The 26,788-nt window shown below is 37.5% G+C and overlaps 1 protein-coding gene across 5 annotated transcripts in view; it reads right to left on the reverse strand.

Annotated features, from left to right (window-relative positions):
• The window catches only part of AMDHD2 (amidohydrolase domain containing 2), a 493,489-nt gene that overhangs the window by 151,969 nt on the left and 314,732 nt on the right, over positions 1-26,788 (reverse strand). For all 5 annotated transcript variants that reach the window (XM_044071199.1, XM_044071196.1, XM_044071198.1 and 2 more), the window contains exon 9: positions 18,967-19,074. In XM_044071199.1, coding sequence (XP_043927134.1) covers positions 18,967-19,074 — 108 coding nt within the window. The remainder of the gene's footprint in view (positions 1-18,966; positions 19,075-26,788) is intronic.

Here is a 26,788-nt window from a genome sequence, read left to right on the forward strand (position 1 = left end):
TGTGCCACCTGACCTTAGTTCCCAGTGCCTCTATCGAGTAAAGCCACTGGAGTGATCCCTGGGGTGAATTTTCTATTTTCCATCCTCTCATCAAGATTTCTCTTGAAGATGGCCAGTGCGAAGTCTATTCCATAGCATGGGCAGTCTCTGGGTTATGAATCTGTCCCTCCAGCATGCTCTGTTGATTGTAGTAATGAGGTTGAGGTCGCTGGAGCATGTGGTGTGGAGAGACTGGGATTTCTTCAGATGTAGCATTTCTAACATTTCATCTCTACCTTCCTTTGGGGTGTCGGATGTAGCTGACAATAAGTCATAGATTTTTAAAATTTAAAAAATTCCATACAAAGTACTCTGTCAGACATGCTAGAGGAGTAAATAGTTGTTAACTGAGGAAATTATTCTTCTGAGCTGGGACACAAGATCTCAATTGTCTATACATAGTAAGGGCTTATTAATTTTAATGTCATTGGCTGCCTAAAAAGCAATTACAAGAAAATGAGAACCAAAATCCAAACCACCTGTGACTGAAATACTGAATATTTTAAGCAAATAAAAGAACTAGAGGTAAGATCTAGAAAATGGAAGGAGCACATTATATAGAAATAAATGGTATTTATGGGAACGATACATGCAGAATAATATTCAGGAAGATGAGCGAGGTTTAAGGGAAGGCAGGAACTGAACAATTAACATAATGTTGGAGTGAATAACAATTGTAAAAAACAAAACACACACACACACACACACACACACATATATATATATATATATATATATATATATATATAAAATGCATGAAAATATTACTAGTTTTTCTGTTGATGTATGTATACCTTTGGAAAGATCCTGAAGCAGTGCTCATGTGCTGATTACTGCTGATAATAAAGGAGACCTTAAACTATAACACAGACTCAGAATTTGATTCGTCATTTAAAAAAAAATGTCATTTTAATGACGCAAATCAGAGGGATTATGTAACCAAAGCTTTATTCCCTAACAGGTTATTTTCTCCCACAACAGAACAACTCCCAGCAATTTATCTACTCCATCGACAAGGTGCAACGAAAAAAAGTTTAAAATGGAAAATGAATCTAAATCAGGAAACTGCACGTCTCATCTAGTTTTGTTTTTATTGTTTAAAATAATGGTCCCCATACAACACAATCTAAGGCTCTAATTTTCCTCTGGCAAAAGAAAATCAAATAGCTTAATACAGGTTCAAAAGGAAGGTAAGTTAAACTATCATACACAAATTTCAGTCACAAGGTTACGAATGGAATATGAAGGAGAATGTGACATTTAGGTCCTTCTTCAGAAACTGCTTGCTAAGCTTGAACTGAAAAACATATTTGCTTTTTACCAAATTATGGAAGATGGAAAGTGTCTGAGAATATACCATGACAACAGACAAGCTCAAGTTCCAGGTCAATACGATGCATGAAGAGCTGAAGCTGTCTTAAATAAAGGGCATGTTCAAGCTTTTGGTTTTAAAAGAAGAGTTTTTCAAGCTGCTGTTACACACAGAATGTTTAGATGGTTCCTAGTTCATTGAAAGGAATCTCAAGAACCTCTTCTAATAAACCAAATGGATGTAAAACAAATTAAAGAATCAAGCCTTACCTTTTCTCTCCAAAGACAGAAAAATAAGATCTAAACCTCTCCAGGCTTCAGCAAAGTACAAGAATGCAAACCAAACCCACTGGACAGCAAAAATGGCTTATCTACCCTTACCCTGGTTAATGAGCACAAAAATGGATTCTGATATGGCACAAAAATGTCCACTGTCAACTCCTACATGGTTTTGTCACAGTAGAAGTGAGGAACCAGTGTAGTCAAACAATGTGCAAAAAGGTCCCCCTGGGGATTTCCTTATCTTCTGAACATGACGTTGGCATCCTTCGGATACTACACTTGATCTTAGATAAAAGGATGAGAAGCTGAGTGACTATGTCCAACAAAAGAACAGACTTATAAATGAGGACATCAGTGGTGATGTTCTTGGCACCAAAAAAGATGGACAGCAACCAAATGAAAGCAGCATTTAAAGACTGTCAGGACATTCAATTTTCATATAAATCGAATTGGATTTTGTTCCCTTTTGTTTCTAAAGGTATTGAAAAAGTGCATTTGTGGAATAAGTGGGTATGTGGAACACGATTCATCCTCAAACTCAAAATACAAAATGAAGAAAATACATTTTTTTTTTACTAGTAAAACATGCAAATGCTGTATATTTCATCAGAGACTGTTATAAAACACTTCCACACTGCTGTGGCTCACTTCCATTTTGTCTGAAAATGAGTGAGCTCCTGACACCCTTCACATCCAGTGTAAAAGAGTGAAATGCAGTCTCTGCTCATTCAATTTACATGTCTCATTTAAGGTTGTTTAAATAAAAACAGACTTTCTACTTAAAAGTGCAATATACATTTTTAGTTCACTTTTACTTGAGAAGTACTATGTAAAGACATACAAAAGAGGAATACAGACAACTAACAAGAGCTTACTTCAAAATAAGTTCTCAACATTCACCTAACAACAAAACAAAGTTTATTTATTCTTTATGCTGGGGGTAGTATTCTCTGCACCTTTGACTGTTTGGTGAGTGCAGTCCCCCACCCAAGACTCTTACATCCCTGGTTGCACTATTTCAGAAAAAAACAGAATACTCTTTTTTGCTATCCATGGACCTTGTGACAATTAAGCTCCTTCTACAACCATGCCCAGTTATTCCCCATCAGCACATCAAGTGCTAGGCAGCCATAAAGTATTTTTCCCCCATTTATTGTTCTTAACCTTCCTCTGATAACTAGTGTGTATGCATGTACATGCTAGTGCCTGCTATGCTAACTTCCCCTATGAATGTGTGCATTTCCAGGCGTTCCACAAGAGCTAACAGGTGGGCAAAGCTCGACAGAGGACTACATATCCTCAGCCAATATGCTGTATGCTATGCAACTCTCTCTTTCTGCAGTAGATGTTGGCATTGCAGTGGGCTGGACTGCCTTAATCCTCCCAGGATGGGAAAAGAGTGCTGGCCTCTCACTTGGTCCTCCAACATCAAGATCATTAGCCAATTATAGGTTATCTAGGTCACATTTGGGGCTTTACCTTTGTGTACAACACAGACTAAGAGAACACTTGGCTTTTTTTCTGTAAAGCCAAATACTTAACCAATCCTTGGAATAAGAACTTTTTAGTGGAGATGTGAGATAAGCAGCTCCACTTACTTCACACTGAGAAAAAAAGAAAAGCCACATTACATAAACATATTCATCATTACTGCTTACTATATTTAAACCTATTTTATACATTCCGTGTTTTTAAACGTCTTTAGTAAACATAATATTTTTTTAAAAAGTGACATAGGTACACTTATAGTAACAGAAAAGAAAACAAACCACATTATTTCCTTTGTTATCTTCATGCAGTATACATTCATGTTTTAACCATTTATTTCACTCCAACATTACATAAATGTCTTAGTTTATGCTTTCCCTTGAATCTCATTACTATTCTTGAATAATATTCTGCATATATCTTTTCTACACCATTCAGTGATGTTTTGTACAGTCAGCACACTGCAATAAGTGTTCAACAATTCAGTGCAAAACCGCTCAGTATAACAATGTGCGTCACACAAACATTAGGCTGCTAGTCCAAAGCAGCACAGCAGCAATTTTCAAGAATTTCTCTAGCATCTGTATAGCATTAAGCATTACTCTCGGTCCCCACAATGTTTACATCAAAACCCTGCTTTTCATTTCTCCAAGCCTTTGGGGTTTCTAATGCCATGACAGGAATGAACCCCATTCCTAAGTTACAGTATGATTAAAGTTCATGAAATTAGCATTGTTTCAATATTTGATGTTAGCCAGAAGTGCTCTTCCAGTACCCACAATGGGCTCAGTAATGGCACCTTCTGCAATTCATATGGAATTACATGCATCAGTAACATATCTAGGTATGACTGTAAATTTCTTTTTATAAGACCCGCTGCTCCTACTACTATTGGAACTGTCTGGGTATCCTTCCACAATGCTCTTGTTTCTACCTGCAAACCATGGTATTTTATGACTTTGTGTCTCTGTACGCAAAACACTGTAGTCACTGGGTGTGGCAATTTCAATGATCAGTGCTACTTTTGTTTTCTTTTCATGGACTACTATATCTGGTTTTCTTGCATCTATTTTTTGAACTCTTGTTAATGGGTGATCCCATGTCATATAAACCATCATTTTCTATAATACTTTGTGCCTCATGTTTCCAGTTTTTTCAGCTACTTCAGTATTATAATCCTTGCACAATTCCCAGAGCAACAGTCTTGCCACATTATTATGCCTTTCAATAAGCACTCATTCTACCATTAGTATATCACAACCTGCAACAAAATGTGCAGTTTCCAATTCTGTATTACAAAACCTACATTTGTCTTTTTCTCCCACATGTTCAATGGACTTTGTAAATGAACATCTACATAGTCCACTATCTTGGGCCTCCAATATTAACCTCGTGTCTTTTGGTTTAAATTCACCTCTCCTTAACCATTCCTGCATTCAGTCCTGATCGACACAAGGTTGTTCCAAGAGTTTTCTATACTTGCAACTATATTTGTGCATTTTCTGCATTTCTTGCCTTTTCATCTGATCCTTCACCTTATACTCTTCCTTTAATTTTTTTGGCACATTCAGTTGCGACTGGATTTCTATCTACTTTGATTTCCACTCCCGTTTGACACCGATATGCTTCTGTTAAACTAAGCAGGGAAGTCATCTTAGACTTATTCTCCTTATGTTTTAAAACTTTCACTACATTTGGGTCTTGTGAAGTCAGCAGATATGTATACAGTCCTACAACTGCAGATCTATACATGCAATCAATTTTGAGGAGGCCTATACCTCCTTCAGAATTGGGACTATATAGTCTTGGTATACACTGATTTTTATAAATCATTTGATGAGCATGAAACATCCTTCTTGGTCTCCTGTCTAACTGATCCAACATCTTTTGTGGCTAGTAAATCACTTCAAAACTGTAAGATGGACAGAAGAACAAATTGGTTTATAGCTCAGACTTTGTTCTTAGATGTCAGTGCTGTTGTCAATATTAATTTTAGTCTTCTAAAATATTCCTTACTAAGTTTTATTCATGTTTGTTCATGTTTTATTGTTGATCCGTCATCAATTCCCAAATATTTATACACTCCCTCTTGTTCAAGTTCTTTTATCTCACATTCCTGTCCCAGGCTGATGTTTTTCGGTGCTGCAGCTTTCTAGGGTTGCCACCTTTTCAAATGCCCAAAGTGGGACATTTTTGGTACAAACATCAGATTTTGCAGGGCAGAACATACCCACGGCCAGTACAAAGGACAGAACTTCAGTTTTTTGCCTAAATAAAAGCTTATTCTTGTAGCATTTTAGTTCCTTGTTCTGTTTCTTATAACATATAGGTGTTTCAGATACAGAGTAACTGTTTTATGGAACTATTACATAAAATATAGGAAATAATTTTGTCCTAAAATCTCAGGACATTTGCCATTTTTTCAATTTTTTTGCAGGACACAACTGCCCAAATAGGGACTGTCCCTCGCAAAGTGGGACAGGTGGTAACCCTACAGCTTTCCTACTTTAAAGGTAGCTTTTGCATATTTACCAAGACCAAATGACATTCCTCATATCACTTGAAAAATTTTGACTACTTGCAGTTGTACTTTCCGTTCCTCTTCTGATGAACTATGCTGTTTTAAATCATCCACAAAAGGAAGCCAAAATGTCTTTACACTTTGTTGTTTTCTGGGAGCCAAACTGTAGCCATGACCTAATCTGTTAAATAGGCAGCTAAATGGGTTAAGAACAAGCCAAAAGAGCAGCAGTGACAAAGACTCACCCTGGAATATTCCCCTTTAGATTTTGATTGTCATCCCTGGAATAATAATTTGTCTTTTATCATGGCTTGACTGCAAAGTGGTTTGCCACTGTTTCATGGTCTCTATAATGTAATCTATCAGTGTATGCTGTACCTTACACATTTTTAAGCACTCTTATCCATGACTGCGGAATACTGTCAAATGTTTTTTTTGTAGTCTATCCATGCCAGACTTGGATTCTTCCCCCTTTTACACTTCTCCATTATGACTTTATTTAACAACAAATGATCCTTTGTTCCATATGACTTCCTTTTATTACCCTTTTGTTCTACTGGCATGATTGAGTTTTCTTCTAAATCACTATAAACTCTGTCAGCATCAAGTTTATACATTGTTGGAAGGCAAGTTATTGGTCTATAGTTTTTAGCATAGCTTGCAGGTTTATTCTTAAGTAAAAGTATTGTTTTTCCCGTTGTTAACCAGCCGGGTGTCTGTTCGGGGTGTGCATATAAATAGTGCTTACTCATGGTTAAATCTTCATCTAACGCTGTTAATACTTTTAGCCAGAAGTTAGGTACTGCATCTGGACCTGGGGTTTTCCAGTTAGGAGCTTAACATTGTTTCAGTCTCTCTGGCTGTTACTTCATCCCATTTCATATCCTGTACATTTGAACTTCTTATTCTTTCCTTTACTATTTCTGTCCATTCAGCACCTTTATGATGTTCCATAGGATCTTCATGGATATTTTTCCAAAATGTATCTATTTCTTCTTTTTTGGTGGTGTTTCAGTTCCTTTTGCCTTGTTTCCAAATTCTCTATAAAACTTTTGTTTAGGTCATCAATAAATTGTTTATTTTATACTCTTCTCTTTATCTTTATCTGCATATCTTCTAAGTTTTTCTGCCTGTGCTGACATTTTTAGTTTATTTTTGTGATAGTGCATGATAGGATCCTGATCTGTTCTGATACTGTGCATTGCTTTTATCATGTCTTTCTGAGAATTTTTGTTGATCTGTTCCCTCTTCTATACTCTAACGGTGACACCTCTTGTCTTAATTTCTTTATAGTTTTCTCTATTCAATACTTCCATGATGACATTTGATTTCTCCCCCTCTTTTCCCTTACTACCCTATGTTTTTGTGGTAAGACGTTATCTGTTATTAATTTAGCTGCAAAGTAATATATCCTATTTACTTCTGGTATATCGCATGAATCTCTATGAACAGTCCTAATTACTGTGTTCATTCGTTTATATAAGTTCTCACTTTTTGGGTTTTATTGACTTACAGTAGTCTGCTTCTTTCATTAATCTTAATACGTCTGTCTGTCTCCATTAAATCAAGCAACTCTTCTCTTAGATCATTTTCTTCTAAACTGAGGTAACATTCTTTGTTCTCCATTTCCTATGGGTATTCTAAAGAAAGTTCCAGAGCATCTTCCTGTACCACACTCTACATTGACTGCTTCACACTTGCCACGGTTTTCTATTCCTTCCCTTGCTGTGCAACTCCAACTAAACTTTTGTACTGGTTTCTTGTGGAAGGTTCCAAAGTATCTTGATATGGCAAATGATCACATTTCCCACTCCACTGGTTTCTCCTCAACTTGGGGATCCTGCTGTGATGTTATCAGACTTAGATTTTCTACACTAAATCCTTCACTTCTCAGGTAATCCATAACCTCAGTTTCTATTTCCTTAACTTTTCTATTACTAATCCTCTTTTCTACATTTCCCCTTTGTTTTCTAATTTTTTGTATTGTAAAATTTTCCATATCTGGATGCCTTTGCCTGTATTTCTCATCAAATATCTTTGTTGCTGCTCTTTTTGTACTGATTAGCTTTGCTTTCTCCTTTGGATAAATATTGCACCATATTAACTTACTTTTTATTTCCCATGTCCACATTTCTTCTGCTTCTCCTGTTTCTACTTGCTTGGGGGACTTGTTGTTCCATCATGCTGTGATATAACCTGTGTTAGACTTTCTATACTAAATCCTTCACTTTGCTTCTGTTTTTTAACTTCTACTTTACTAATCTTCTGTTCTACATTCCCTCTTTACGATCTTATTTTTTTGTATTGTGAAATTTTCCACATCTGGATCCCTTTGCATGCATTTCTCTTCAAATATCTTTGGGGCTGCTTTTTTATTGATTAATTCAGCTTTCTCCTTTGCATAAATAATGCACCATATGAGATCTCTCTTTTTTTCCATGTCCACATTTCTTTTTTATACCTTTCAAAAATCTCTAGATTTTGTTCTTTATATTCTTGCACTTCCTCAATTGCTTCTTTTCTTCAAACGGCCCAAGGTTTCTTGGTCTATATATTTTTTTCATAAATCTGTTGTATTAATGAACACTTTTTTTTTAAGCTTCTGACAGTTTTGCTTGTGCATTTTTCTTGCCTCTAATTTCTCTCAATCTTTTTGTATATTTTCTGTCTGGAAATTCTGTGCTTCGTGCATAATAGTAACAATACATAATTTCTTTTTTATCTTCAGTAGTCCACTCTATCATCTTTATGGCTCTTTTCTGGCCTGTCAGTTTTTGTGATTTTTGTGGACTATTACTTCCTTCTACAACAGGGGGGTATCCTCCTCCTGAGCCTGGTCTAGCCCCATTACAGGAATGTTTCCATGCTTCGAGAATTCTGCACTGCTATTTTTTCCAGTCCTGGCACCAGTGCATCGACCAGGATTGGGCACTTTTTTATCCTGGGTCTTGTACATACAGCTATCTTTTTTTTATTTTATAACCTACTTCTGTTCATGATACATGCTATATAAAATAGTTTATGTACCAGGGTCATCTTGGTGAGATTTTGTGAAAAACAGGGTCCACCTCAAAGGTACTAACCCAAGACTTCAGGATGAATTCACTTCCAGTAATACTGCTCTCCTATGCTTGCTAATTCATCATCTCTGCATTCAGGACCCAATCTCTCCCATTCATAACCCTATGCAGGAGACCCCATGTTCCTAAAGTTATATGGTAGATAAAGGATTACCTCATCCAACAGAGGAACGTCAGCAGAAGAATAGCAGGCAACAAGTAGGCTTGGACTGAAGATTTTATCTACTGAAAATGAATATGACAGAGGCTAGACAGCTGGGTTCCAAACCCAGGAGCATACGAGACAAAAGGTGGTGACTCCACACATTGTTTATAAGAACATCTGTATACTCAGCTCTGCCATGGTAAATGTGGCAATAAAAGCCACCATTAATGCAACCAAAGGTAAGAACAGAGGTGCAATGAACTAAGATCCAGTCTTAAATAAGCACCTGCATCCTGTTCATTTACCAGCATGCTCAACTCACAGCACACAACAGTTAAGTGCATTCTACAGACAGACTTCAGACCAACATTTCCTTGGAAATGCCCATGGATCTGAGTCATTACAGTGCCTCCCAAAGTTAACACTCTGGAAGCAAGCAATTCACTGTTAGTCATACAGGTAAGGGACACAAACATTCCTGCACTGCCCTACCACCTCCAATAACCAAAAGACATTTTGCAAACACTCTTTTGTGGATGACAGCTGAAAGGGGGTACTCTGTACTGGAGGTCACACCTGCCTAAGTAGCACGGCAGTACTCCGTGGTGTCCTTTACAAATTTTTATGTAACAGAACGAGCCACAAGATTTATGGAACCCAATTAGAATCACTTCCAAAACAAAGGGAAGATGGCATGGAACAGTACTATCCTGAACTGCGAGTATGGTGGTCGATATAACCTATATGGAGGATGACAGATAAAAGTGCAGCCCAGGTGATAAATGATTCAATCCAAGACAAACAAACTGGTAGCATAAAAAATATATGGAAGAATCAAAGCAAAGGCAAGTCTCAGGTAAAATAAAACACAACAGTAAAGTTTTATTCCGTTAGCACTTTCACAGCAATAAATACTGCTTCATCAGACTTTGAACGTCTGATGAACAGAACTGTTGAGAAAACTGGTTATAGGGATCACAACAGTCTAGCTGAGGGACTTTGGAGTTGGCTGTAATGGTGGATGAGTTGAAAAATATTTGTCACCTTTTCTGAAATGACTATGTGGACTTAAAGTTATCCATTGGACAGAAGGTCCTGCCTGTTTCTTAGAATCATATGTGCCAGCCTATGTTAGGTCATGAAAGAGTACTACCTTACGCTCGACACATTATATCCTGTATCACTCTTTACTTGATAACAACAGATACAATACATAGTTAACTTTATAAATAAGTAACAGTGCCATTCTGTCTGCTGCAACAGTGATACTGTAAAAAAACATCCAGCTTCCTAGATGCAACAAGCCTGTCACATGCTTCTCGAAAGAATCAGAGATACGAGTCAAGCTCCTTAATATCTGCTTCACAAGTGAAGACAGAAAATATATCCTATGGGATGTTAATTAAGGGAAAAGGCAGCTAAGGCTGCATCTGAAACCTGCCCTTTTACCATATCTGACCATGGAGGAGAAAGGTCACTCAGAGAAGGGTAACCACATGCTGGGTTCTGGATTTGTACTGAGCAGAAAATCAAGCACAGCCCACTTTAGCAAGTTTGAGTGGGAATGAGTAAATTTCAAAGGAAATGAAAATGCACAAATTCTTTGATTGAACACAGAATACTTGAAGAGGAGATCATCTGTCACAGCTTACAGTAACATAACTACAGGGTGCAGGGAGGTATATGTACAAGGAGTGCAGCTGCAGTAGGACAAACTAACAAGTGTAGTGGTTTGTTCCAACATTCTAGGTGTGCAAACCTCAGACATTTATTTATCAGAAAGGGTGTGCAGGCTTTTACCACAAAGGAATGCAGTGAAATTAAGGTCAGTGTTTATTTGACAGCATCAGCTAAATATATGTATGTATGTCTGCATGTATTTATTTATTTATGGTCTTTTTTTTTTTTTATAGGGAAAGTCTGACTGGGTACAACTCCCATCTTCAGCAAAGGTCTGTGGAGAAAAGCTCCACATATACATATTTACATTTTAAGCATTATTTTGCGAGCACTATTGAGATAAACAGTAAAGACATTTATCATATACTTTATAAATTACATCATCTTATACAAGTCAATGACATGTTAACATGTAACAGCTAAAGATACAAGAGCAATGATAATGCACATAGGATCAGTGTATGTATTACTGACATTAGTGAGGCAGGATTTCATTAGAGCAGGAATGGAAAATGGTGGTGGAGGAAGGGCATAAGCAAAAATAAAGAAAAACAAGCAGAAAAAAATTGACAGTAGATAGGGTATGATGATGAGGTAGGTAAGGGGGATGGGTATTAGTAGGAGAGGATTACTGATATAGGTTAGTTGGAGGAGCTGTAGTGGGGATAAAAGAGAAATAGGGATAAGAAAAGTGAAAGAGTCAGAGTGATTTATAAAGATATTGTCAATGGAAGGGAAACAAAAATAAAGGTGGGTTTAGTTTGGATTGGCTCAGAAGCATAGCCATGAGGAAAAGATACGTGCTGTTTCAGGTTGTGTTTGAAACGTTGTAATGTTGTCCTGCTTTAGGGTGGATGGGATGGACTTCCAGTGCTTAGCAACACAGTTTGAGTAAAGTGAGTCACCTGCACTATTGAGACTTGGTCCTAGTCAGGAGATATTTCTTCTGTGGGTGGAGACTCCTAGGAGGGAAGTAGTGTTTGAAGAGGTTTTCTAGTGATGAGCAAGTGTTGGGTTTGTTTATTATTTTGTGGGCACTATGCGGTTGGGACTAGGTAAGGTAATGAGGTAGTTCAAACCGGTGTAGGTGCTTCAGTGCTGAACAGTTGTGTGAATGGTTTGATAAGTTGGATGTAAACTTAGCTATTCTACTGTAGCACACCTCAAGTTTATTTTTTAAGGTGGAATGAAGGTTAGTCACGATGGGTGCTGCATAGAGAAGTGAAGGGAGAAGATAAGATGATGCTAAAGAACTCCTAGAGTAATGAGTAAAAACAGGTTTGTTTCTGTAAAGGAAGCCTAGCTTTTGGTGAGTTTTCTTGATGGCTTGAGTGATTTGTTTATCATATTTTAAGTCATCACCAATTAAGATACCACAAAGTTATGTGATGGTAACTGTTTCAGTATCATTTGCTGATGTGATATTGAAGGATTGCTTCTGTGTTGACAGAGATGTGGGTAAAAACAGCATTAATTTTTTTTTTTTAGCATTTGAAAGTAGTTGGTAGTTATCTAGCCAAGCCTCAGTTGTGGAAATGGAGACCGTGTCATCTATGGCACTAAAGATAGACTGGGTGCAGAGCATATGAGTATAACATTGCCTGCATATTGTACTATGAAGGCTTTTTTTTTTTTTTTTTTGGTAGCTTTGCGAAGATTATTAATGAATATGTTAACAGTAAAGGGCATAGAATAAATTTGCAAGGTATGCCAACAGAGACCAACAGAAAGAGGGGGAGATCTTGTTTCTGTTTTACAGCCTTGAGTCGGTTGGTGAGACAGCTGTGGAACCAGCAAAGGAATGAATGGGAGAGTCCTACTGTGAATAGTTCATGGAGCAGGTGTTGGTGTGAAACTGTGTCAAATTCTTTTGACATGTCTAAGAGGAGGGAGGATACTAGGTTGCCGGTGTTTATTACAGTTTATGATTTTGGTAAAACTAAGCTGAGCAGTAGTGATGTTGTGGTGAGGTCTGAAACCATGCTGAGTATTGCACAGGAGACTTATTTTGAATGAATGCAGTTTTCTAAATTTTGGAGAGTGGCAGTACAATGGTTATAGGTTTGTTAACTGGAGAGGTCCTGTGGATGTTCCCCCCTTTATGTGGAGGTATGATGTGGAATTTATTCCAGATGGCAGGGATGTAAGCTTTCTGTAATGGATTGGTTTATGATTATAAATACAGGGTATGCTACTGCATCTGCAGCGAGTATGAAGATATTTTAGGGGTAAGCTGTCAGCAGCTGGTGTGGAATTTATTTAGCTTTAGGAGGCATTTCTTGATTGACGAGGTAGATGTTGGTTGGAGGGAGAAAGGGTTTTGGTGGTGATTAGTGCTGTTTGGGATAGTGTATGCATACATATTGCTTCTCATTTGTTTGACTTTCAAGCATGATCTTTAGTTCTTTGTAGTAACAGTGTTTACATGCTTGCACATTCCATATACTCCCTGGATTCTACTAAAAGACATCAGCAATCAAGATTAACCATGTAGATGCTGCTGGCCTGGTTAAGGGCTCCAGGCTGCTGTCAGGTTTGCACTGTTCTGATAACAATGTCCATAAATACAATCCTAAGTGGAAAGTTTACCCAAGCATCCATGTTACTTCTTGTCCACTTTTTTTCCTAGGGGAAATGACAGGCCTGTGATGAAAAGAAAAAGACTCCTGCAATACACAGAGGATATCTTTAAAACAATCCCAGCATCAGAAAAGCCACACCAAATAAAAATAAATAAAAGTAACTGGTTATACAGATTTGCAATCTTACCATAAACTTACCAAATGCTAAGAGAACTATGACAGAAGGGCCCAGCTAGGGGTAACTATAAGCAGCAGTTTGATGACAGAACTCACCAATGAATAATGATGCACCATCATTCAGAGAACTGTGGCTATAGGGAGAATTTCTTGATCTTGACACAAGGGTTACATCACCCTACCTCCATAGGGTGGTTCTTGGGTGATGTGGGATGGGTGGGCAGGTTCAACATCTGCCACAGAATTTCATTCCTAGTAGCAGGGTGCATCTTTTATTAGCCAGACAACAAATGTACATTACCATTGGCTAGGCAACAATTTTACATGACCCTGAAGCCACATGCATGCCAAAATTTGGGGCAGTGACAAATGAGTGGGCAGCAGCTGCTGCAGCCATAGGAAACTTCAATGTTCAGGAACAGTAAACATAAGTGACGTCTGAACAAGAGTTTCTACTGTCTTATTTTTTTAATTCTTGCCTTTGCTCAATGCTGTCTTGAAATTGGGCTTCTCCTGTGCCCGAGTGATGCTGAATCTTCTGAATGCTCCCTTAAGTCTGTCCAGTAAACTGTGTTCAGAAAAGATCTGAGTTTCACTTGCCTTTGGTGGTGAGTGCGAGTCTCCTGGTTGGACCTCTGGCACTTGGTATATTTCTAGACATTTGTTAAAGGTTTGTGATACAAAGGTTTCATTTGTAGTGACCATTCTTTGACATGTGAAAAACATGGATATTTTAGAGGCAATGTTACCTTACACCGAGACTTTCTAGAGTATCAAATACCAAAATTTTCCTGGTAATGACAACGTCAAAGAATTCCAAACAACAGGAGTTAAAGGAAAGAAATGGTAATGGTGGTGAACATTCCTTAACACAGGTGTAATAATGCTGTCAAATATTACAAGGGAGATAGTTTAGCAAAGCCTAACATTACGTTTTTTAAATTAGCCAGATTCTTCCTGAGCAGGAGGTATTCTTGGCCGGGCCTACTTTACAACCTTTCTCAGTAGAAAAATCGAAATGCTAAATGCCAACAAGTTGAAACCCCATCCCCCAAAAATCCAGGAAAAAAGCAAGCTTCCAGCACCCCCCCCCTGCCCCACAAAGCTTATATATACCAACTTTAAGATGACCATACCTGTGAGAAAAGGGAACCATCTAGGAAATGCTCTTCTTGGACTTTGTACATGTACATTGGATATACAAAGTGTACACACCTCTGTTAAAATGCCAGGTTTTTATGATATAAAAGATGAGACCACAATAAACCATTTAAAAACTTTTCCCACCTTTAATGTGACCTATAACCTGTACAATTCAATTAAAAAACAAACAAATCTGTTAGGGGAAAAAATACAAAAAAATAAAAAAAGTACAATAAGCTAGTTGCATAAGTGTGCACACCCTTGAACTAATACTTTGTTGAAGCACCTTTTGATTTAATTACAGCATTCAGTCTTCTTGGGTACTCACCTGCCATAAAATAAAGAGACTCTGATTAACCTCAAATAAAGTTCAGCTGTCCTAGTAGGATTTTTCTGACATTTACTCCATTGCCTGCTACAGCAAAAGCCATGGTTCGCAGAGAGGCTTACAAATCATCAAAGGGATCTCATTGTTGAAAGGTATCAGTGAGGAGAAGGGTACAAAAAAATTTCCACAGCATTGGATATACCATGAAACACAGTGAATACAGTCATCAAAAAGTAGAGAAAATATGAGACATCAGTGATGTTGCAAAGAACTGAACGTCCCTCCAAAATTGATGAAAAGACAAGATGAAAACTGGTCAGAGATGCTGCCAAGAGACGTACAACAACACTGAAGGAGCTGCAGGAATTTCAGGCAAGTACTGGTTGTGTACTACATGTGACAACAATTTCCCGTATTCTCCATTTATCTGGGCTATGGGGTAGGGTTGCAAGATGGAAGCCTTTTCTTACACAGAAAAACATCCAGGCCTGGCTAAAATTTGCAAAACAATACATTAAGTCTCCCAAAAGCATGTGGGAAAATGTGTTATGGCCTGATGAGACCAAGGTTGACATTTTTGGCCACAATTTCAAAAGGTACGTTCAGGGAAAAAACAACACTTTGCATCACCAAAAGAACACCATCCAGACAGTGAAGCATGGTGATGGCAGTATCATGATTTGGGGTTGCTTTTCTTTAACTGGAACTGGGTCTTTAGTCAAGGTGGAGGAAATTATGAACAGTTCCAAATACCGTTAATTTTTGGCCCAAACCTTCAGGCATCTGCTAGAAAGATGAAGAGGAATTTCACCTTTCAGCATGACAATGACCACAAGCATACATCCAAAAACAACAAAAGAATGGCTTCACCAGAAGAAAATTAAAGTTTTGGAATGGCCCAGCTGGAGCCCAGCCCTAAATCCAATAAAAAATCTGTGAGGTGACCTGAAGAGGGCAGTGCACAAGAGATGCCCTCGCAATCTGACAGATTTGGAGTGCTTTTGCAAGGAAGAGTGGGCAAATATTGCCAAGACAAGATGTGCCATGCTGACAGACTCTTACCCAAGAAGACTGAATGCTGTAATTAAATCAAAAGGTGCTTCAACAAAGTATTAGTTTAAGGGTGTGCACACTTATGCAACCAGCTTATTGCACATTTTTTTATTTTTATATTTTTCCCCTAACAGATTTGTTTGTTTTTCAATTGAATTGTACAGGTTATAAGTCACATTAGGGTCTATATTATAAACCCGAAAGTTTACTTCAGTGAACGCTCACATGTGCGAAAACACTGGTAAATGAAAGGGTGTTTGTGGGGTCGCGGTACAGTGAGGAGTGGGATTTGTGCCCTTTCCTCACTGTAGTGCGATCTCGGAGTTGGAATATCTAGTTAGCGAGGGATGTGGGGCGGCACAGCCCCCCCACAATCAGTTCGATTACCAGGGTTTTCACTCATGTGAGCATTCGCTGACGTAATCTGTCGGTCTTCTAATATAGACCCGTCACATTACAGGTGAGAAAAGTTTTGAAATGATTTATTGTGGTCTCATTTTTTTTTTTATATCACAAAAACCTGGCATTTTAACAGAGGTGTGTACACGTTTTATATCCACTGCAAGTCCACCTTTTCGGCCATTCAGTCTCCATGTTTCTGGACTTGCTCTAGTGGACCCTGACATTTCAAATGGTTCCCATTTTCTCAGAGCAAACTCCAACTATCTTAGGTTACACTATACAGAAAGTAGTTCTACTGAAAGAATCTAATTCTACTGCAGACTAAATACTGAAAATATTGCCTAACAACACTTGTAATGAACTGACCCCTAGTATTACGGACACCATGGTGTGAAGAATTCCACTTACAGTTGAACTACTACTCGGTGTTAGCTAGTGTTGGATATGCATCATTTAATCAAACATCACCTCAGAAAGCTGAATACTGGATATCAGCTGAAGATAATGTCAATACATCATTCCAGTAAAAATGAAAAAGAAAAAGAAATTAAAGGGAATAACCCCCCACCCCAAAAAAAACCTGACTTTATAGTTTCAGTAATGTTACAGTACATATCTTTCAGATACATCCCTCTTGTATTCCAGCACCTACTCCACTGAAATTTATCTTTCTAAAAGAGCTGCAGTTATCTGTTCCCAAACAGATCAGCTACTTACATCAAAACACACACGCACGCATTCAAAACTATCATACACAGACTGCTTTTAATAAATTGGACAATGTAATATATATTGTCCATGTTTATTTCTTATTTCAGAAGTTGGGACTATCCATATCCAAACAAGCAGCACATAAATATCAGTAACTTGCAGTACCAGAGATTGCAACCAAGATATGCAGCTGATGGCTGTGAATGAAGATACTAGCACTTCCCTACAGAAAGCCTAAGGATTCATCACATAAGTTCATAGGAGATTACTAGGCTAATGGTTCAAGAGCCCTTATAAGCCTAGCCAGTTTTTACCCAGATTTTTACTTAATTTTCTATCCCTAAAGGAAAGCTAACAGTTGTCAGCAAGTGGGGTTCTGACAAATATTTCACAGACTGCCTCTGTCCATAATGGACATAGGCAACACCCCAGGAGTGAATTTGCGATTTCCAATCCATTGGTCCAGATTGTGCTTGAACATGGTTGGGGAAGCACTATGCTTCATGTGAATAGGAAGCCTATTCCAGAGAAGGGGCAATCTCTGTGACACTTGTCTCTCTTCAGTGTGATCTATTCATGTCAGAGATCAGGTTTAGATCCTTGGACTGGATAACCCTCATGCAGTTAGTTTTGCAAATATGCCACCTTTCAAGGCCTAGCTCATTGGCTTTCTAAAAGTAATCTAGTTCAGTTATTGGTGTATCTAACTGTGAAAGTTGGCATGCTGCAAAGAGGGCAAAAAAGTGTCTCTAAAAGGATTATAAGTACTGTAAAGGTGCATTTCTGGATCCCTCAAAGTACAATAAGCATAAAGCTGGTAGTGCTGCGTGCACAGGAGGTTTATAATGATAATACGGGGATTTGGGAGGTTGTGGAGTATGAAGAACCCAAGTCAGCAGGACACACTGTTTAAAGGAAAGATGGGAGTGTGTGTGTGTGTGTGTGTGTGTGTGTGGGGGGGGGGTGATACAGAGTTTAGAGACTAACAAATGTAATTAAGGAGGGAAGAACTGATATAAAAAAAAGACGGCATGAGTGGCAGCTACTTTCATTAACAAACGGTGTGTTGTAGCCCTAAAGCTGTTCAAAGTGACACTACATAGAAGATTCAAAGTAAACTAGGATAACTGGATAATGGTGACTGAAAAGGAAATAGAGTAGTCAGATGCAACCACCAAGTGGACCTTGGCCATTGTTTCTCTTCAATTAGCATATCTGTATGCTACTCGCCACTACAGTGGTAAAACATCAGAGGAGTAAATACAAAACCACCAAAATAATCACACCTTCACATGTTAGTCTGATTGTTTTTTTGTCCCATCCCTTGTGATTCATTTACCCCGTTCTCCCCAGATATCCCTTCCATCCTCCATTTTACTGGACAAAGCTTGGAGGTGAAGGGAGACGCTGAGAAAATGAGTAATCCTCTTTGCCTTTACAGCCTATTACCACTGTAGGTGCTTCTTTCCACACTCCTATGAGCCCAATTACACAGTGGAAGAGCTTTCACCTGCCCCTGTCCTCAGGCCTGCCAACTAGTCATCCTCTAGATATCAAATGAAAAGCAGAAACTGAACTTTTACTCTTCTACCAGGATGGACAGGCAAATATCAGACATGCTTTCCCTTCCCTCCCTGGCCAGCTCCTATGCCCACTGATCAAATCCGATTTGTTAGCTGGAGCTGCAGTCAGGGCTTCATGCCTTTGTACAATGGAGCTGCCCACAGGTTAGTCTGAAACTGCAGAAAGCAAACTTCCTATGTAAGGTGTAGCTAAACTCTGGAAGGGAGACAGCTTTATTTTTACAAAGGAAAGGACTTTGCTTGAGTAGCAACTGCAGTGTTATGCTGCTTGATCAAAAACTTGACTGTTATTAGGTACAGTAAACACAGCTTTACCCAAAAACCTGCAGCCTGGAAGGAAAGTAATCGCTTATGCCAACATTTGCACAGATAAGACAGTGTAAACCATAGTACAGATTACTTCAACAAACCACTTCATTAATCACAACCAGAGATGCTTACCCGCCACGTACGCATGTAATCCTTCAATCTCTATGACCTGCTGACCTAGAGTGTGCCGTCCTGGAGGCAGTCCCATTGCTGTGATGGCATCTGTCACCAAAACCAGACCTTTAGAGAGAAGAGAAAAGTGTAAAATATTCAGTAACTGCTAGCCAGCTGTTCTGTGTTTTGAAACTGTGCATGCTGAGAAGCTTGAGAAACATGAGGCTATGGTAGAGTATGAAGGATCAAGCAGATAATAATCACAGGTACCGTCACACTTTACATCACTCTATAATGCTGCATAACACAATGACCGCTGCTTCCCCAATATGTTTAGAAATGTGTTATTTTTTTACAAAAGCTGCTCTAAACACATCTGAAAACACTGCAAAACCACTGGAACTGGCAGCTAATGTCAGAATACAACTAATTTTATTGGTGATGTACTTTACTGGATATCTATGTACACCAGGATGGTGATGAAAAGAACAGCAGCACACACTGTGCCCACACAGAAGATCCTTCTGAAGTAAATTAATAAAACATTTATGATACTCTTTAGCAGAATAAAACTAAAGATATTTAAGTGATTACCACATCATATAATCTTGACGATGGTGCTCTGCAGTGGGCAGAATACTTTTTCACATTCTTCCTGAGCTCAGGATGCACATACAGCATTTCCTGCTCTAGAGTTACAGTGTGTGTGCATTTCCATGGCACATTCAATGTTTCCCTGCTCTAGAGTTCAACAGCATGTGCATTTCCATGCTTTAGTTTGTGACCACCTACTCAAAATAACTAACAAAACACAGTAGTTGACAATGCTGCAGTTTCTAAATTTAAAGGTTACTTCCATGACATGCTCGTGCTGCAAGTGAGGTATAACAAGCATGAGAGATGGAGAGCAAGAATAAAGTACCCCTACAGACCCAGCCTTGTTGGAGTTTCTGCATATCCGTAAGTCAAACTCCACTCACGCTACCCGCATGTAAGGCCTTAACCTGGTCTGTGACATTAACAGAACTTGTTGCCGGGATAAATTTGTGTCCCAAAGACTCCTCCATCTGTGGAACAGACTCCCTGTCCATGTCAAGCAGAGTACCTCTCTAGCCCTCTTTAAGAGGAACCTGGACGACTGGATGGGAAACAGAAAATACACCCCTGGGATCCCACCTGTGTCCCTGCTGGACAGGGGAAACAGGTGCTGACTTTGATGGAACATGGGTAAAATTCTTGGCTAGGCTTATAAGGGCTTCTGGGCCAATAGCCTAGTATCATCCTATGAACCTACAAACAGCTGAGATCAGAAGAACAAAGATAAATATATGTCACATTCAAATAAGAAGGGTCATCCCCAGTAAATAGATTCACACTGTACAAAAAATGTTGTTTAAAGAGGAGGAAGGAACCTGAAGGGCAGGAGGACAACTTCACAGCAGGGAGTAATGAGGGGCACCCTTCTTGAATCATACTCTACTTCTGTTGTAGAGGGTAAGGCTATAATGTCTGATAAAGACATGTACTGATGGCCAGGTGGCTATGGCTCAAATGCCAGCCAAGGACACATTACAGAAGCATATTTTATTTTCATTTGTTAACCGGGATAGAACTGTGATCCAAATGGACAATCTTGGGGTTCAGCCCAGGGAGTACAATACGGACAAAAAAGCAAAACTCCTCATTTTCGCAAACTATATCATCACTACTTCAACACTATATTCCATCTCATGACCTACGTTCTTCTCACAAGTATCTATTATCTATTTACAAACCTCAGAGATCTAACGATGTTAGTCTGTACTCTCATTATTTTGGCAAATCATGGAACAGTATTCCACAATCAGACTTATACCCCACTACTATGCCCACAATCAGACTTATACCCCACTACTATTCCTTCAAGTCTAGGCTGAAAGAACATCTAACTAAAAATTGGATCTGCCCATGCCCCACACTATCTTAGTACTTTTCCATTCTCTTCTCTCCAGTCTTAATAGACTTCCTCTTGATCTACCCTACTTTCCTTCCTGCATTACTTACGTTCTATCTTAACCTTTCCATAATTCCTTAACATTCTGTTATTCCTTCTCTCTATTCTTACACCAGCCTTTATATATCCCAGAAATTGACTGAAATGAACTACCCAAGTCTCTTGCCAGAAAGTGTATTACTTCTTCTGTAATATATTTTTCATGTATTATTATGTAACATGCATATTAGGAACTCTCCTCTATTTTATGTATATTTAGCTTTATTGCTTGATTTATATTTGTTCATTTTCTTCTTTTACTCTATCTCTCAGTTTTTGTAACCGATATTGATTTATAATTCTGTTTAAATTGTACTGTGGAGCTTTTCGCCCTGGGCCTCCACTGAAAATGGGCTCATACCCAGTTGGACTTTCCCTGTAAACAAATGTCAAATAAATAAATAAATAAATACATAAACAAAATGTCACCAAAGAGTATAAAATTTGAAGCAGGCACTCCACTGATGGAATATACTGTTCATGCACTGGCCAAGGACCCATTAGCCTTCTAGTGATAAAATATGTTAATGCAGTTTGACTATACAGGGTCTGTTTGGTAACAGTACAGAAACCAAAACAAAAGGAACGCTAAACTGCAATGATTTCTTCCAAAAAATCACAGCCTTTAATTAGATACGTGCTTTCATCTTACTTAACAGTAAAACTTCATCAGATATCCACATTTTCAAATAGCTCACTTAAATACCATTTAAAATCACATGATCATTGACATCCATTTAAAAATATATGCTCTTAAAGGTTCCTACACATCTTCAAATTCAGAAAACAACACACATACTATACAATAACAAAATGTGCACCTAAGAAAAAAATTGAAAAAAAATATTCATAAAAATCAAATGACTCCACTTATAACCTAGGATTCCTGCAATCCTATCTTTTCAGTGCTTTTAATTTTAAAAGGGGGGGAGGGGTGACTGATGTTTGTTCAGCCCTGAGCAATTGTGTGTATTCCAATATATTTGCCAATATAGCTTTCTCAGTTCTAATACCAGCCATAGACCCCCTCGGAGATCAGGTTTCAGCTTCTCCAATACTGAAAATTTGAATGTATGTTTGGGGAAATCCTTGATGTGTTTAAAAAGAGCATTAGTAGTCTTTCTTTTCTACTTTCATAACAGTTTTCATATATACGTTCGCAGAGTTTTTGCTCCATTTTTCATATATAAAATCCTTGACAGGATTGGCATAATGCTGCATACACTAACCCTGAACTTTCACAATCATATTTCTCCTTTACATAGAATGTTTTCCCCTGGATCTTAAACTGCTCATCTGTCAAAATAAATTTCCAGTAGTTACATCTCCCATATTTAGTCATAGAGAGACTAACACTGCTGAGTTTTACTCTCAAGAATATTTTTGAAACTCATACCCTTCTTATAAATAATTATGGGTCTCTCCTCCACTTTCTCACTGATAAGTCTAGCCTCTCAAAGAATATTCCAATTTTTATTTAGAAACTATCTTATCCGGCCACTTTTTAAATTATAAGGAATTACAATAATTCTTCTGGTCACTAACTTCCCTTGCCAAATGATTATATACTACTCCCATCATCTTCACCTATCACATTATTTAACAATGGTATGAAGTATTCTCCAATACTTTTAGTCTTGATCTTGTAGATCACCTCATCAATCAGTTCCTCTGGATATCCCCTTTTAAGGAACATATATTTTAAGATATCACACTCATCAAAAAAATGATGTTCCATTGTTGTCACGCATGCAGCTCTGACGAGTTGGCTTTTAACAGCTTTTTGATGTGAAAAGGGGTGTAAAATAGAAAAATGTAGGAGCTTAGTAGAGTAGGTGGGCTTTCTATAGTTATGAGACATGCATCTCCTATTCTCTACATCTTTATGCAATAAGACATTTAGATATGCTAAGCTAGTCACACTAGTTTCATAAGTGAATGATAAAAAATCAGTACTGTTATTAATATATTCAATGAATTTAAGTGTTTTATTTTCAGTATCCCCCCATATTATGGTAATATTACAGGTTCTCTTTCAACAGCAAAGGAAACAAAGTAGTTGTCCATCTATCTACATTCATCTGTCCCATAGAAGTAGAACCATAAGATGATTATGCCGAGTAAGGAAACAATCTCCCCATTTTCAGCTCATGTAAAGAAAACAGGGAGATGAACTGAATGTTTGAGCAGCAGCTAAGAATCAAAACTGTCAAGAAATGGAGGATTTATCAACAGAGATCTGTGAAAGCATCTACTAATACTGTTCTCTAATTGCAAATCTCCTAAAGTTGCAGCTGCTGGAACTTTTTCTTATCCTCTTCTTTTTTCTGGGGGGGTGGTTGGACCCTGAATACGTGTGTGTCTGTGTGTGTGGGGGGGGGCTTTGTCTCCACATCTTTCCACTTTAACTTATACAACCAATTCTGAGATCAGACCAGCTACAGAGAAAGGGGGCAAAAACTCAGATTCCAAGAGATGTGGACTTCAGGGTGTTTACAATCAGTGAGTTGCAGATATTCCATTGTGAACTTAAAGCTGAGCTAATATTTGTTTTCTACAACTTCAAGCAAAATAACCATTTTTTGATTTTCAATTAATAATTAATTAAGCAAGCTTTGTTGACTTCTGAATTACTTATTAAGAACTTGGTTTACAATTTCAGTTTGCTTGACAGATGCTGGATTTTAACACCTTTATTAACTTCACATATTATTTATTGACTTCACATATTACACAGTGACATGGCTGGGTACCAATACATTTATAAAAGAGAAAACAAACCATTATGATTTTTTCATGCATTACAGTTTATTTCTTAATAATTATTTAACACTACATAGATTGCTGATGTCCTGCCTTCCCAGAATTTTTATTCATCCTGAATATTATTCTGCATGTTTTATTCCCACAGATTCCATTTACTTCTATGCAGTTTGCCCATTCCTTTTCAAACCAGTTATTTTATCTCCTTTATAACATTCAGTAAGTTTGTTACAGTTGGTTTAGTTTTTGATTTCCATTTTCTAGTAATTCCTTTTTTTGGCAACCCAAATCATTAAACTTACTATGGCCTTATTATGTCTAGGCAATTCAGTATCTACATCCCAGCTAAAATAATAATTTCCATATTTACAATTATTTGCTCCCCAATGTTTCTGACAAAGTACTCTATAGGGAGTTTTTAAAATCTTCCAACTCATTACATTCCAAAAAAACATGTTTCCAAGTATCCCTCTCTTTCCTATCACATCTCTAATAATTGCTGTCTACCTGTGGAAAAATTCTCAGAAGTCTTCTTGGGGTAGAAAAATACATGTGGAAACTCTTCAATGCAAAAATTCTAAACCTTCTAATTTTACTGCATACCTGGGAGTCATTCAAATATCCTGTGATTGTCTCATTAATCAGTCAGTTCTAACCTCTTCTGATTAATTCTTACAGTTATCATGCATTATTTCATAAGACTTACTAATTATCTCTTTTTAAACTGCAAATTCTGTTCTAGATTCAACTATAAGCTCAACCAAAGCTAGTACTTTATTTAACAATTCCATGACCCTTTCTCTTTATCTATGCTCTTTATCAGTCCCTGGTAGAAAAGGCAGTCTCCAATCCACTGTCCCAACTTCTTCTTGGTTTCATCCCACTCTGTGACTACTTTTTCTCTAATTATTTGTTCATAACAACCTTATTCCTTTTCAAATTTTCTCCAAAGAATTCTGGCTTCCTCATTCCTGTTTTCTATGCCCCTGCTTGCAGTCATTCTGCTAGTTTGCAAATATAATAGGGTCTATATTATAAGAACAAAGTTTCACAACTTTGAATACCATATGGGCGACACCATATGAGTGAAGTTGTGAAACTTCGAAACAAAAATAAAAAATGTTTGTTTGCGAGGTTTTCAATATTCGACTGTTTGGTGTCGCCCATACGGTGTTCGAATATTGAAATCCTTGCTCTTATAATATAGACCATATAATATTCTGCATGGTTATTTTTCCTCCTTAACAGCCTACAACCAAAATCCTACTCTTTCCTTGAGTTGAGATCCCCCACCCACATTTCAACATCATTTCTATCCACACTGATTTACAGTTTTCTGCTTGTGTTATGCATATGAACCTTAACTGTGTAACTCTAAAGTATCTCTTCAAATCTGGTAATTCCAAATCACCTTGTTCTGTAGGGAGAAACAGAGTATCACACTTAACTCTTGCTTCTTTCCCTTCCCAAATAAATTCCTTCAATGCTATATTAATTACTGTCCACAGCTTCTCCTCTGGTTGATAAAAATATGTTTCACATGTGTATAATATTAAAGGAACTACAATAAATTTCACTGCTTGCACCTTACTATATATATATATATATATATATATATATATATATATATATATATATACTAAATATATCCAAATTTAAGAGCCTCAAGCTTCTCATTTTTTGTGCTGTACTTTATCCTCTTTCAACATATCCTTAGCTGCCATTAAATCCGTCTTAAACAAATACTTCATCTTATTCTGGCCTGTTAAATATAGGAATTGCAAAACCACATAACAGATTCTGTTGTCTTGACTAGATGACTGCTAAGTAACTGGCTGGCTATATCCCAAATTAACTTTAAATCTCAAGCCATAAAATCTATTAGTTTTTGGATCTGGCAATATATCCCTTAATTTACAATAAAATATGCAAACTTCCAATTGGATTGCCCATGTAGTTGATCTGCTATATAACTGGTAAATTCTTTACAAAGTCCCCTACAAGTTCGGCAATTTCTTTATATTTTTCCTTTTTCTCTCTCGACTACCTACCTCTTTCACTGCCTTTATACATCTTCCTTTCATCTTCTCCCATTCTAAATTCTAAATATATGCCAATAGCAATTATAGTAAATTGTAACATTAACCTTCACCACAGTGTAATAATCCCATGATACCTTCCCTTCTGCTTCCATCTCTTTCTCTATACTGGGGATAAAAACAAAGGAACCTTAGTTATTTACCATATGTATATGCAGTCTAATTCTGTCATGTCAAAAAATTTAGATTTAAAAAATAATACAAATCAATGTCATCATTCATCTATTGGGAGATTTGATGGAGGAGGGATTTTCGGATTCCACTGTGAAAGTACAATCCTCTTTGCAACCATACTTACAATGGTAATGCATTTTGAGACTCATTGAAATCATAAGGGGAAAACGAAAAAGAATCCATAATTCTTGGGTAATACGTAAAACAAATGTGTCTTGGCATAAGGTGTTTTTTCTCCACCAAGAAAAATATATCTAGGACACAATCCTCATACTTGATCCTCTGTACTTATCTGTCCGAATATGTGCCAACATAATTTATGTTCAGCCATACCATTCTTTCAGGATACCAGTACACTCTATGAAATAATTTATGATGAACAGTTCTGTTTCTGAAAGAAGTAAAGAGGCATTTGTAACTGGATCAAAGACAGAACATATAATTAATTTGCAAAACAATTACAGAGGTGAATATTCCAGGTTTTTAAATCTTGTTAATATAGTCATATTTAAGTACTCCCAGTGGAACAATGAGATTAGCTAGTGCTCTTTTACTCTGGTAAATACTGGTCAAGGATAAGGAATGTTTGTTATTTTGACAATATGTGGATTATTTTATTTCAGCAAAGGAAAATATAAATTTAAAGGAGATAAATCCAACATCTGTAGTTGGAGATTATTAAGATTTAATGAATTAATATAGAGAAAAGTATAAATGGTTAGTATTTGTGTCTTTCAGCTTTTCCCGGGTAGGGGTCGCCACAGCGGAACTC

Source organism: Protopterus annectens, chromosome 5.part0 (assembly GCF_019279795.1).
Source record: "Protopterus annectens isolate FY-2018-M chromosome 5.part0, PAN1.0, whole genome shotgun sequence".
Lineage (NCBI taxonomy): Eukaryota > Metazoa > Chordata > Ceratodontiformes > Protopteridae > Protopterus > Protopterus annectens.